This window comes from Myotis myotis, unplaced genomic scaffold, assembly GCF_014108235.1.
Source record: "Myotis myotis isolate mMyoMyo1 unplaced genomic scaffold, mMyoMyo1.p scaffold_m19_p_8, whole genome shotgun sequence".
NCBI lineage: Eukaryota > Metazoa > Chordata > Mammalia > Chiroptera > Vespertilionidae > Myotis > Myotis myotis.
Window position 1 is genome coordinate 34,735,938 of NW_023416390.1, and position 15,080 is coordinate 34,751,017.

At 43.6% G+C, this 15,080-nt stretch overlaps 1 protein-coding gene across 5 annotated transcripts in view; it reads right to left on the bottom strand.

The window, feature by feature from the left end:
- Nucleotides 1-15,080, bottom strand: part of COL6A3 (collagen type VI alpha 3 chain) — a 74,955-nt gene that overhangs the window by 52,562 nt on the left and 7,313 nt on the right. For 2 of the 5 annotated variants that reach the window (XM_036319612.1, XM_036319613.1), the window contains exons 2-4: nt 10,027-10,144; nt 7,960-8,577; nt 2,430-3,032 (exon numbers count right to left, since the gene is read on the bottom strand). In XM_036319612.1, coding sequence (XP_036175505.1) covers nt 2,430-3,032; nt 7,960-8,577; nt 10,027-10,114 — 1,309 coding nt within the window. In that variant the 5' untranslated portion in view covers nt 10,115-10,144. The remainder of the gene's footprint in view (nt 1-2,429; nt 3,033-7,959; nt 8,578-10,026; nt 10,145-15,080) is intronic. The other 3 variants (XM_036319616.1, XM_036319615.1, XM_036319614.1) reach the window with 2 other exon arrangements.

The window sequence follows — 15,080 nt, forward strand, 5'->3', positions numbered from 1 at the left end:
GAATGACTTAGGGCTACTCTTAGCCTGCTCTTCTCAGTGACTCGGGACCCTGACTTCTAATAAAGCACGTCCTCCTGTCCCCAGTGCCCGTGTCCAGGGCCACAGGTGGTCAAGTCTTCAGGAATGGCTCTGAAATCTCTCACTCACCGCCCCCTCCTGGCCTCATCCCTCCAGCTCCCTCAGGCTCCACCCTCCAGCCACACCTGAAGCCCCAAATCTGCTCACCCTGACTCCCAGTTGGCCCCTTGCTCACTCACTTCCCTCTCTCCATCTTCAGAGCCTTGGCCCCAGCTCCCTGGCCCTTCCCTCAGTCAGACACTTCCGGCAAGCTTTGCACTCTGCTCAAAGCTGTCCCGCCAGCACTGCCACACAGCAAACTCACAGGTGGGGGGATGCCCTCAGCTCCCATTGCACCCACCACAACCTTCCCTCCCTCCCCCACACCAATGACTCCATGTCTTCATCCTAATCAGCTTCTTGGCAGTTCGGGCCCCAGCTGATCTCTGCCTCCCTGGATTCACACTGCCCTCGCCCGGCTTCCAGCACCCTCCCTCTCTCCCTTTATCACTGGCTGCTCCGCCAGGCTCCTTTCCAGAGCATTCCTTTCCTCACCAGCTGTACAAGCACAGTGCCTGCAGCCTGGTCCCCAGCCTGTCTCTCCCCATCCACTCCCAGACCTCTCCTCTCAGCCCACGAGCCTGTCAGCCCCAGCGCCATGCTCCTCTCACTCACTCTCCGCGTGCCCACAGTAAAGCTGTTCTCCCACTTGTCAATTATCGCCAGCCCCGCTGGGAGACGCCAGGCTCCTGTGCACTGCAGGCAGCCACATGGGACTCTCTCCCCTCTGCTCCTCACCTGCTTGCCTCCTTTCTTCATACCCCTCTCAGGCCAGCCTTCCCCAACAGCCCCATCTGAAGCTGTTGGCCCCATTGCTCCTACTCACCGCCCCCTCCTGGCCTCATCCCTCCAGCTCCCTCAGGCTCCACCCTCTAGCCACACCTGAAGACCCAAATCTGCTCACCCTGACTCCCCTGTAGTGTCCTCATCCAACTCTTCACTTGGGGAATATTTGATGTGGTTGCTGGTTTATAGTTTTGTCAACTACTTCCCCGTTATACTCTGATGCACCAGCAGCCACATTCGTCTCAGTCACCAGTCCTGTAACTCCAGGGCCTGGCATACTGTTGGGCTCATACCAGAGAGCCAAGAATATTAGTTGAATATTTACAAACTCATCGCAAAGATTAAAGATGATGTGTAAATGAGGAATTCACACTTAATCAGCTAGTTAGCTTGGGAAAACTGAAATGAGGGCAGCGTGCTGGCCAAAATAAAAATGTTTGAAGCTTTGCCTGGAACAGAACTATACGCTCACCGAGGGTGATCCCTGTGCCCCAGCCCAGCATCACGCAGCTGGTGAGGGTGGGATTTGGGCTCAGAAGCCAGTTCACCATGGCGCTCCTGCAGTGTTTACAAAACCTGTGGAAATCGTGTGTTTGTTTCCAAAAGTGTGCAAGCCCGGAGAAACCTTAGCGGGTTGTATTCCCATCAGAGGGATGTCTGTAAATATCAAGAGGCTCTTCAGAATGTAATGTCGCATCGATTCTAACTTACCTGCCCAACTACATGCCTGGAGACATTGTAACAAGATCTGATGGACAGAGGGCATCCACAGCTCATACCACTTGGTACACCTGTGTCTGCCGGTTCTTTCACTGCCTTGCACCAAGCACCATTGCATTCTTATTTAAATTCTGAAATCCACTTCCCACCTCCAACAGTTGTTACATATGTATTTATGGGACCTGGTTAGTTCTATATTTTTTAAGTGGCTCCTATTGGACTTTCTGCCAAAGACCCTCATTTGAGTGTATGTCATCATCTCTCCATTCAGAAGACCTATTCCTAAACTTGACAGGCCCAGGGAAAAGTTTCTCCTAAATATTGCATCACGTGAGGGCTCTGTTATGCCTTACCTGTGGAAGGACACCTCTCAATACTCAGCACACAGAGGACTTAGGGGAGACAGCCCTCAGGGATCTGTGAGCACACCTCTCACATGCTGGCTCTCAGAGGCCAACGCCATTTCCCTGGAGTCATTTTCTCAGGACCCCTGGGGTCCACCGCTAGCATGACTGCATTATGAGGAGATGACACAATGATGTCTGACGTCTCAAAGGAGCAGATCTGTTGAATTGACCTCACAGTCTGACAAGAGCTTTCCACTCACTCGTATATCTTCAGCTTTTAAGAGACCCCACCATCCCAGACGTGAGTTCCAAGAGCCAGCTCACCTCCAGAGGGCTCAGCTGTGGTACTTACAGGTCCTCCTCAGGCGATTCATTCTGTGAGGTGCCTGCCTTCCTTCCACAAACACCAACACACAAAACACCCCGCAACCCCTCGGATGGTGAGAAGATCATACGTACCTTGTGTGACAATGGTTGGCGGTTGCAAGACAATGAGCCTTTGGGCCACGCCAACAATGTACGACAGTAATTGCTCCTGGAGGTCCCCAAAGCTACGGAATTCCGGGACAGTAAACACCAAGTTGTCATTGGTAGCTATGTACTGAAGCTCTGCCCTGGGGGCGGCCTGGGCTCCGAGGGCGAAAGAGAACACGCTAGCCTGCTTCAGCGCCACCACCCCGTCGTGGATCTCGTCACTAGAAGGCCCGGCACTTATGAGCACCAGCACCTGGGGAACCCCTTCGTCCACACGGCTGCCCCCTGCCCGGGTGAAGTGATTCTCCACCACGAAATCAAGGGCAAAGCCGATATTGGCCAACTCCCCACCAATGAACCCAAGGGCTTTGACCGCATCCAGAACCTGAGCCTTGGTGGGGTAGGTGTCCAAGGAGAACATGGTTCTGGGCTCATCGCTATACTGGACCACCCCCACTCGGATCTGCTGAGTTCCGACTGACAGTCTCTCAAGGAGATTGACAAGGAAGTCGCGAATGACTGTGAAATTGACACTTCCGGTGTTGTTTGATCCATCAATAAGGAAAATAATGTCAGCAGAGTCTTGTGCTTTAAAAGAAAGAAATGCAAAAAATGTGAAAGCGTTAGAACAAGTGACCACATGCATTGTTCAGTGTTCTGACATGTTTCTTTGGAAACCAATAAGAAACACGAAATAAGACAAACAAAACACATGTTGATTAGGGAACGTGGAATTCTCTTTTCGTTCTGCATTCAGAATGAATAAGAGGCAACTTCTTAGAAATGATGATGTGAAATAGGGACCTTTACCTCACATTTTTATCTGTGCCGTCTGTGTAGAGATCACATTCACTTTTCTGTGGGTGAAAATCATGGGTGCATATTCTAAAATTTTCTACTAAATTTGGAGGAAAATGCAGTTTCATGGAATTGTGCACTACCATACCCACAGGAGAAAATGAAGGAGGACATTAACAAAGGCTCAAAGTTGAATTCTAATTTGGGGATATTTCTCTTATTATCCTCAAGTGATTGTAAGAATTTTTTATCCAAATCCACAGCTTCCAAATGGAATGTCAGATTCAGGGGCTGGTGATTCTTCACCCCAGTATGTTAAACTCTTGATTCTTGAGCAACTGTTGGTTCTTCTTTTTTTTTTTTCTTTAAAAACCAAGATGGCTGCATACATGCAACTTTGTTAATTTGAAAGGTAGACCTCAAACGGCACTTCAAGTTTTAATTTTAAAAACACTCTGATAAAATTTTGATTTGAATTTATTTTTCTCAAAAAATAATTAGTTGCGTAAAACTCCAGTGCAGGTCTGGGATTTGGCTAAATGTTGTGTTCATGTAGTTCTGCTAGTGCCTCTATATTCAGTCGCGTAATGCAGAACAATGTTAAGCAGAGTGATATGAAACCAGTCATGACATAATTATCCAACTTTGTTTTCATGACATCCTAAATTGCTTGCCTAGTGGGACCATGTTCATCTAATGAACCCTTAATCAGAATTAGCTCTGGGGTTATATTAATGGACAAAAAAAAATGGCCAATATGAAACTTCCATTCCGATACGAAGAATTGGAATCTCATAGAAGCACTGAGCAATCAATAAATCTACAAACCTGAGTAGAATATTTCAAAGGCTCAGCTAGAATATTGAAATTACACTGATTTAAACTACAGGAAAAGCAAAATTATTCTGGTAAGAGTTTGTTTGATAACTTAAGTGCATGACAGAATAGGAAGAGATTCATATGAATATATATGACATTTACATTCCGAGATTTTTAGGAACCTATATTTTGGGTATAATTATAATACTATAAATAAGACCATTTATTCTGATCTTCTTAATGACAGTGAATATTTTATATTTAAAACTATTTTTGTACCAACAAAATTGCTTTTATTTTCACTGCAGAAATGGGATATAAATCTTGTCTCAGGAAATTGAAAAGTTTTGCTACAGTGAAATTATATTCTCACCCAAGCTCTCTCACTATATAGGCTGAGCCTGTGAGTGCTCAAATCAGAACGTCTCTCACATTATTCTCAAATACACACAATCCCTGTCAACATCTTTGCAGATGAATTCCTGGCATAGGGAAAGATATTAACTTGGGAATATCTTATAAGATCTTTTAAGATTAACTGGAAATATAAGGTCTAATGAGCATAATTTTTCACTAGAGTAATTAAGATCTTGCATTTTTGATCATGGCATACAGAATAATTAAGACCAGGCCTTTGCTAAGAATGCGAAAACATTCAGCACTCTTTAGCCAAAACCTGGGATTCCTTAAGGATCTGTGGGAGGATGGTACTAGCAGTATGACTGCAGAGCAGGCCAATGAGATATCTCACATCATCACATGACTTGAGGTTCTGCCAATCACATGGCAGAATTCCTCAACATTTCTCAGGCCTAAACCAATGACCCTGAGGGACCAAGGAAGGTTTGCCACATATGTAGCATAAGGAGACATTTAAAAGAAGAATTAATGATGATCCCAGAGTCAATAATAGAAAATATCATAGGATGAGGTATTTCTTACTAATTTATTACTTACTTTTATTGCCATTTGCAATGGTATAAATAAGAGCAATGAACCCTGAGGTAAAACCCTTGAATATTTCTCGTCTCAAAGGCTGAACAGCTGCAGGTCATAGAAAAATGTTGGATAATTTGTCATCACTGAAAAAACAACCTTGTCCTCTTATGCACACATGATGGGACACACACGGGCATGCTGTGTTATCCAGGAGAGCCGAAGCCTCAGGAAGACACAAGAGCCGGGTTCTTGTGTACGACAGGCACACCAGTGATCCATGGGAACGCGAAGGGTAATCAGCTCTACCTAGAAGTAAAACTGTAAACCTCTCTGGTTTTCTGCCTCTATGGCTCACATCTCACATCCTCCGTGGCATTTTCTACAGGAAAGTTTCACAATGTCCATGGAAAAATCAAGGGCTCCTTCAACACTGCTTTCCTGAGCATGTGAGCATGGACACAGTGCCTTCCTTACTCACGGGTTGCTTCCTTTTTGTTTTTTATTGCTTAAAGTATTACAAAGAGTATTACATATGTCTCCTTCTTTTAAGGTAAATTTAAAAGAGCACCTTTGCATTTCCTATGCAAATGCAAAATGGTTGATAGGTTCCATGAGTTCTTGAAATCTTTATATTTTTCAGAGAAAAGAAAGCTGGAATCCTCACTGAATATAGATCACGTTTAGCTTTCGCTTCAGTTTAAAGCTTTTGTGTCCTATATCCACTTAAAAACACAACTTTTAGAGCTTCATTGAGTAGAGTTCATTTAGAACAGTGGCAATCATTAACATTTTATACACACACACTCACACACACACACACACACACACACACACATATATTTCTGGGGGAAAGTTACCTGGTGGACACATAATGGGAAGAAATTGCCCCACCTCATTAGACATCTCTGGAATGCCTTCCTATCTGATTACCTTTCCCCAAATGATAAGCAGAGAATTATTATTATTATTATTATTATTATTAATATTATTATCTTACTGTGGAGCATGCAGTGGGACATGGTTCTGGAGAAATTTCAGAGTGAAGTTAATTAGAAAAGACAACATAAATGGATTAATAGTCCACCCTGGTGCTGCTAGTGGCTTGGACACTAGAAGACAGAGATGCTTTCTCGGCATAAAAACAAAGGTTTATCATCAGTGTGGAAACATGCTGTGCTGATAGCTCACTTAGCATTCAGACTTTAATTATCTGCTCATTTATATAATGATTGAACATAAAGGCAAACACATCCACTCTTTTTCCTGAGTTGGCCATCGATAAAGGTGCCCCATTTCTCTACTGATCTCCTTTATTATTTTTGACATAAATTAGTTATTTTACCTATATTCAGAAATGCAATGATCAGTGAATTATTGATTCTGAGGATAGTGTATCGAATGGAGTAGGTTATTTTCTTGCAACCTGGACTGTTTGGTTTGGGGTGCTCCTAGGGTCCCATGTTCTTTTTCTGTAATCTGGCAGGATCAACACTAGCACAGAAACGAAGCATGTCTTTCAAAGGAGAAGAGCATTTTAGTGTTAAGTAGAAATAATCCAGCCTGTCACTCACTCCTCTCTATTGGAAGTAGGCCCACTGGTAGGGCATTAGCCCTCTCATGCTATCAAATCCGAAATCATGGGGAACCATTGGGGCAACCATTCTATGAACAACCTAATGAAACACCTTGGGGTTGGTCAGTTCTGAAACCCTTCTCGTAACCAAGCTCTGCCTGTCCAAGACAGCTGGCTCCGTCCTCCTGACACCAAGTCTCCCTGCTTCCCTTTCTCTTCCCTGCACTCCATCTCAGAGGACATGCGTCTCTCTCTCTCTCTGGAACTCGTCTCTCCCCTGAGGCCCTGGATTCCCCCTTAACTCCCTGCCCATGCTCCTAAAATCCTCTGTTCTCCATTGTCAGTTGGCTTCATGGACTCGTTCCCTCCACCCTTCCCATCACTGATGAGGAAGCCTCGCCATGGGTACTGGTCAAAATTGCCATGTACCGTACACTTGGCATTTTACTTGTCAAATCCCTTCCCTATTGGTCTTTGAGACACTCAGCGCTGCAGAGAGAGCTCACGGCTTGGCTGGTTAAATAACTTGCCAGCCAGTTCATTCTGCACATGCCCCTGTGTGATAACCCGCCAGTGTCGTGTCAGCGTTATCAGTACTTGCAAGTGGCACTGACAGGGCTTTTGAGTCAGGAGAACTTCTGTGGGCACAGCCATGGTTGTAGCACGGACATGTGAGAAACCAGACTCAGAGCCAAGGCCTAAGGGCCTCAGCTGGACTCTAACTATAGGTCACTTACCTTCTAGGACTCAGTTTCCTCCAAATGGACTTGGACTGGATCATTTCTAAGGTTTCTTACAATTCTAACTCCATCAATTCTCCGGAATAAATTTCATGGAGCAAAAGAGAGGGGCTCTCCTGTTACCCTGCTGGACACTAAAGCAGACACCCTTCCTCTCTCCGTCCTCACTCTTTCCCACATGGAGCAAAAGAGAGGGGCTCTCCTGTTACCCTGCTGGACACTAAAGCAGACACCCTTCCTCTCTCCGTCCTCACTCTTTCCCACATGGAGCAAAAGAGAGGGGCTCTCCTGTTACCCTGCTGGACACTAAAGCAGACACCCTTCCTCTCTCCGTCCTCACTCTTTCCCACACGGAGCATTCTTTAAGGAGATGGTCCCTCTATTCCCGTCACAAGTGGCCACACTGATGCTTTCTTTTGTGGGATGTGGTTTTTTGAGTTAAAGTGTAATTGTTTGATGTGGGTGAGTGCTTTGTCTCCAAAGGCGACTAAGAGACTATTCAAACCTTTGTTTTTAAACCTGCGAATGCTCATCTCCCTGATCCACCCGCCATGGTTTAGCCATAGTGGTGCTTTGCGGCCAGCAGGAGCCAAGCTTATCTCAAGGAACAGCAAGGCGGGCAGCAGCGTGGCGGCGTTGCCATTACCTGTGATGTCTTTAAGGGTCTCTGTGCCTCCAGCCCTTCCTAGAGCCACGGATGAACGCACACAGGACACTAAGTTTCCTACTATGTCATGAAGGGAGGTGAAATTCTCTAGGTTGAAAACATGCATATTGAACGGTTCGCTTGCTATTTCTTTTAAGGCTCCTTCATCTGCATCCTCAACTCCAACTGCAAACACGTTAACGTCAGCAGACTTAAGTTCCACTGGGGGCAGAGCGAGGCGGTGGTCCGAGTGTCCAACAGTTAACACTACGATAACCTGAGGGACTCCATCCCTGGCCCGGCTTCCAGCAGCCTCAGTGAGGTGGTTCTGTGTTACGTATTCTAATCCTGTTCCGGTCTGATTGCTTCCCTCAATATAAGACAGGTTGGAAATATGAGAGAGAACCTCTTGTTTGGAATGATACGTATTTAACAGGAACTCGGTATGTGGGTTGCCGTTGAACTTGACCAGAGCAAAACGGAAATCATTTTCTCCCACAGCTAAAGATTTTATAACATCATATAGAAACTCTCGAACAAGTTGGAAATGTTCCTTTCCAATGCTCCAAGAGGAATCCACTAGAAATATTATATCGGCAGCGGCACCATTTCTGACATCTTTAAAAAAAGACATTGGTTTAGATTTTTCTCCTGTTCAAGCAGTTACTTCCTATCAGTGCAAAGCCTTCCTAAACTACGTCAGTTTGCGCTATGCTCTCACTAAACAATCCACACTTCACCGGCAATGCAGACAGGCAGGCTGACTTACCTGAGGAGTGGGGACCTGGGCCTCAGGCTCAAAGGCTACGGTGCAGTCATTGGCCTGAGTTCCCTACACAATCACTGATTGCATACTGCTCTGGGGCAGGTCCAGGGTGTCTTTTATCTCAAGCACGATTTTTGTGGTACTTTGAGCCCCAACACCTACTTGACCAGATTGGAAGGACAGCCTATCACAAATGAGCAACCATCATTTTATGAATTCAGTTTTCACTTTTGGGATCTGAAGCGGAGCCCTGATGAGAAGGAATGGTGAAAACGACTGCTTTCTTACAGTAACTAGCCTCCAATGCTTTGGGTAATTGCAAGAAAAATACACGTCGTAAATAAGTCTTCCTTCAGTGAAGAGAACTTGTGTTACTGTAGAGAAAGGCAACGCCTCATGTTTCTCAGATGGTTTAGCGTGAAGAAAGGGACCTTAACATATTCATTAGGGCCAGAAAAGCCTTCATGGGTGTTGGAGATAATCTCTCTCTCTCAAAGATGAATCCAGTGGGCCCTCATCAGTGGGAGCTGGAGCTGAGGGTGTGGGGACTGCCCTTCCGCAGCCGTGGCCAGGCTGGCTGATCACAGCTGGCTCCTGGTTGCTACTTACCTCGGGCTGATCTGATGCCCAACCAATGGTCCCCTTCCACTGAGGTGGCGCCCATTGCCCTCCATCTAACCACTAGCGGGCCAGGCTCCCTCAGCAAAGGAGAGGAGACCCAGTCATCCTCCGAGCTCGCAATGCATGAAGCATTTCTCCGTTTTCTCAAACTCTGCAAGCAAATTCTTAACTGGGTTCATTAGGATGGATTTTTAAAAATAGTTTGGGGAAACTGGTTTTTAAAAGTTTTGGTGATTGTAAATGACAAATGTTTCTGAGTCCAGAACTGCAGAGACAGGGTACTACTCTCTGTGTTTTGTTTCCAAGGAAAACGATGTTTACTCTCCATGGTTGTCTTCTGGTTTTAAGCACTCAGAGACCAACAGGTGCCAGAAACATGGAAAAGCTGTTCCGATGGTAAAGTATTTGCGCTACAAACTTTCTGCTCCTGCTCTGTGTAAGAACCAACCACTGTTGAGCCAACTTCAATACATCAAACCCAAGTTCTAGTAAAAGTAAGCCGTCTCTCACTGGGTAGAGTGTCTGAGGTCTGTAAACTAGATGAACATTCTGCAGTGATCAGCCTAGCTGGCTCCTAGAGGAATCTCTAAGCTCTACAGCAAGCGCCTGAGGGCTAAGGTCTGAAATCAGAAAACCCTGCTCCTTTTATAATGGCTTTAAGAGACAGTTCTGGACCTTACCTGCTTGTTGCTGTGCACGAGTTAATGAGAAGCCTGAGAGAAAAAGGCAAAAGATGGCCACCAAGGGCAAATGTCGGTGTTTCCTCATTTTGAGTTTGTCTAAGCACCACGTGTGAACCTGAAAGAGAAAATAGGGCAGAAGAGAATGAGCAGCGTTTGACTCTCAGATTACTACCCAGTGAATTAAGGACTTGTCGCTCTTAAGAAAAATAGTTTTGAGTGAATATGTAAATGAGACTCTTTGAATCTAGTGGTTGCATTACTTTGGTCATAGCTAAAAACTGTGCTACTTAAACTTTTTTCCTCTCAAACAGAGGCAGGCAGCAACAACGTGTCAGAGTAGGAGAGTCAGGGGTAAGGTGCCCACAGGCTCAGAAGTGGCAGTTTGGGGACACCCAGCTTAACTTTGTGTTTCACATTTAGAGCAAACACCACTCCACCCCCCACTCCACTCCCTACCCACCCACCCCCACCCCTGCCAACACACACACACACACACACACACACACACACACACACAGCTTCAGTTAATGGAGGGAACAGATTTCACCCAGATCATGGTGTATGCAAACACAACCACAGCAGCTGGGACCACTTTGAATCTTCCCCTTATTCTCTATTAATATTTATACAAAATCTTAGCTATGGGCATCTCTCCCTGCCCAGGTCTCTATTGGACCCATGTCAGCAGTTTATGGTTGTCTATCCCCTTGGAGTACACTAACTACAAGTGAGGATCCATGTCCCTTGATGGAGAAGCTCACCATTTCCCTGGACCGAGTGGAAAGATGGAATGTGTAGCTGACCAGGATTTCTTCAAAGAGGCTCTGTGAGAGGCCAGAACCAATTCCATCATCATCATGAACTTTCAGGGGCTAGTTCATATCATTGGCTATTCTTTCTGAGCATTAGGAAGTACTTTGGGGTATTGAAAAATGTATAGAGTAGACTACAGTTAGGTGGGAAAAGCCCATTTGGTTGAAAAACTTAAATACATTTAATCTAGAGAGATTGGGTTACCACCATAATTGATCTTTCATTGTTAAGGCTTGAAGATTAAAAAGAAGGTCTTGTGAATGAAAAGCAATCAGCTTCAATGTGAATGAAAAACCAAAAACATCTCTCTCAGTTTTCAAGTATATGTCAGATTTTTAAATGTGATTCTTTTTCCATTACCTAATCCTAACAGTCCAAATCCTTCTAAATTGCTTTTATATCCCCCTGCCTTAGGAATGGTTTGACTCTTCCTGGGAGAGCTAAGGGGAAACAAGAGCAAATGAGACATGTAGAACAGCTTCTGAAATGTCATCGCTATTGACAAAGGGAGGACGCTGACGAGACTCCACAAGCCTGGGAGAAGTGAGGACAGAATACATCACAAATTGAATGACCTAGACGAAGTGGGTAGATGTCTAGAAACACACAACCTACCAAGACTGAATTACAAAGAAACAGAAAATCTGAATAGACTTAAAATGTGTTAAGAGATTATTTCAGTAATCAAAAATCTCTCAACGAAGAAAAGTTCAGGACCAAATGGCTTCACTGGAGAATTTCCCAAACATTTAAAGAAGAATTAATAATGATCCTTCTCAAACACTTCCCAAAAAAATGAAGAGCAGGAAACACTGTCAAACTCATCCTATGAGGCCAACATTACTCCAACACCAACATCAAACAAAGATATTACAAGAAAAGGAAGCTATAGACCAACATCCCTGTAGAGATGCAAAAATTCTCAACAGAGCACTATCAAACTGAATTCAACAACATATTAAAAGGGTGATGCATGACCAAGAATTCCTGGAAAGCAAAGATGGTTCAATACATGAAAATTAATCAATGTAATACACAACATTAACAGAATGAAAGACAAAAAAATACAGAAATATCACATTATAAATTCAACACCCTTTCATGATTAAAAAAAAACAACAAAAAACACTTAAACTAGGAACAGAAGGAAATTACCCTAACATAATAAAGGCCCTATATGAAAAGCCTACTGCTAATATAATACTCAATAGTGAAAAAATACGAAAGCTTTCCTTCTAAGATCAGGAATAAAGCAAGTATGCCCTCTCTCACCACATCTATTAACATAGTATTTGAATTCCTAACCAGAGCAATTAGGCAAGAAATACAAACAGCATGCAAAATAGAAAAGATGAAGTTGAATTGTTTCTATTTGAAGATGACATGATCTCATATGTAGAAAACTAAAGATTACACACAAAAAATAATAGTTATTAGAACTAATCAACAAATTTAGCAAAGTTGCTGCACACAAAATCAACACACAAAAGTTGGTTGCATTTTTATACACTAACAGTGAAGAACCTGAAAAAAGAAATTAAGGTGCAAAAATCTCATTTGCAATAGCACTAAAAGAAAGAAAACACTTGGGAATAAACTTAACCAAGAAGGTAATAAACTTGAACACTGAAAACTACTAAGCATTGCTTTAAAAAAGGAAACACAAATAAGTGGAAAGATATCCTGTGTGCATGTATTGGGAGGCAATATTGGTTAAATGACCATACTATTCAAACCAACATACAGAGTCAATGTAATCCCTATCAGGATCCCAATGGCATTTTTTGTAGAAATAAAAAAAATGCTAAAATTCATACACAATTTCAAAAAAAACAACAGAGAACCATAGCAATTTTGAAAAAAGAAAAGAAAAATAAAGTTGGAGGCCTCACATTTCCTGATTTCAAAATATATTTAAAAACTACAGTAATCAACACAATATGGTACTGGAATAAAGACAGGCAATAGTCTCAATGGAATAAAATAGAGATCCCAGAAATAAATTCTCACATATACAGTCAAATGATCATTTATAAGGGTGCCAATGCTACACATGGGCAAAGGATAGCCTCTTCAAGAAATGGTGCTTGAAAAACTGTATAGCCACTTGCAAAAGAATGTAATGAGACCCTTACCTCACACCATTTACAAAAACTAACTCAAAATGAATCAAAAATCTAAATCCAAGACCTGAAAATATCAAACTCCTGTAAGAAAATCTTCAAAACATTAAATTTGACAATGATTTTTTAGTTATGACACCAAAGGTCCAGGCAACAAAAGCAAGGATAGACAAATGGGACTCAGATCAAACTTTAAAACTTCTGTGCAGAAAAGGAAACAATCAACAGAGTAAAACCCACTGCCTGGCTGGTTAGTATAGTCCCCTGTCTCCATGGAGGGTGACCCAACACTGTATCATTCACTCTCCAGAAATCCCTCAAAAAAAGGAAAGCAAATGCGGTCTCCAATTTGTGTGTGTGTTCCAGTAACTGAGGACATATGCTTCAGACCAAGGTAAAAGGACATTGTACATGTGCTTTTCTTGATTCTTTGTGTTGAAATTAAATGTTGGGATTTTTATTCGCAATAAGCATCCTACTGGGAAATGATTTTATGGGGAAATTGTCCACATGGTTTGAATTTTACTGGATCCTTTTGGAAATATAGTCTGTCCTTTGCAAAACAACCTATAATATTACAATTGGTCAACAACATTTTAACATGGAACCCACAGATTTCAAAGGATTTGACAGCTCCCCACAAATGTATGCAAAACTGTATGTGTGACAGAGGGTTTCCTGGGGATAAAGTCTAGGTTACATGTGACTCTCCCACTCAAGTTCAAGCACCACTGTGTCAATGAAAGTTTCCGTGCTCATCTTCCAGGGGATTCCAGCTCAATTGCTTTAAATATCTGATCCAGACACAAGATGCAGGACTCTAAGTAGGATTCCAAAGTAATTCTGTAGTCTGCACTAGAGCTCAGTAAAATCAAAGTCATCCTAGGATGAAAGCTGGAATGTCTTTCTGAGACATTATGTACTTCAACTATCTTCTAAGGAAAATGAGAATTTTAAATTGGTTGAAAATTATATGTAAAGATTTTTATTTCTGAGATGTTAATCTTTAAGACAGCAATCCCCGAAATTAATTGCTTCCTATTGGGACACAGAGTAATGGAATAAATATACAGTGCACAGGATCTGTCTTTTCCAAAATCTATACAGATATTGAAGAGAGGGGAGGGGTAGAGGGAGAAGAGAGGAGGGAAGAGGACAAGGAAATCGATGGGAGGGGAGTGGTGGGGAGGGGATGGGAGGGGGGAGGGAGGGGAGGGGAGAGAAGGGAAGAGAGGGCAGAGAGGGGAGAGAGGGGAGAGAAGGGAGAGAGGGGAGAGAAGGGAGAGAGGGGAGAGAGGGGAGAAGCTCTTCCAACTCTGAAAATGAAGGGCAGGAGAGAAGTTTGTGAGCTAATGAGTTATCCAGGCTCCACTGATGACTAATAAACTCACATGATTTGGTGGAGCTGAATTCCCAGGTGGGAAAAACGCCTTCGGCTCCACACACTTTTCCTGCCATCCACTTAGGAGCAGCCTGTGGCTCAGGCTTCCTAGCCCAGATGATGAATATTTGTTAATGCTTCTGTCTGCAGTTAAATCTACTCTATTGTTCACTGTGTCATGGAGTCCTAATTTTTTTAAACTGAAGTTCCTCCCAACAAATCTTAGAGAATTTTTTTTTTCATTTAGGTGATTGAAAGATGTCCACATCATCACCCCAAATCACCTGGCTTTCCCATTTTAATAAGGGGAATGAGGCAGTCCCCGCCCCCTGTTATCCTCCTCCTGCCACACCAGGAAATAGAGACCAGTGAGCCCCAGGAATATTTACTGGTCTTGCAGTGGGACTTCATGCCAACAATCTAATCGCTGCTTACACCTCCCCCTTTCATAGCTGGGGAACTAAAATCAGGTGAGACAAAGTGACTCCCCCACGGCCAGGTAGAGCAAACAGGACCAGCACCCTCACCAGAATGAGAACAGAAGCCTGTGTGTCCAAAGCCCCCCAGGAGCCCAGGAAGCCCTAAGAGGCTGTGCCCGACTTGGCCCAGATCCAGGGAACTCCCCACATCCCTTGGGGAAAATAGACTTCTTTGGTGGTGACAGACCACGGAGTCTGTGTCAACAGAACCCGTTTGTTCAATGTTGTCCCTTCAAATACAGAACAAGCCGGCTG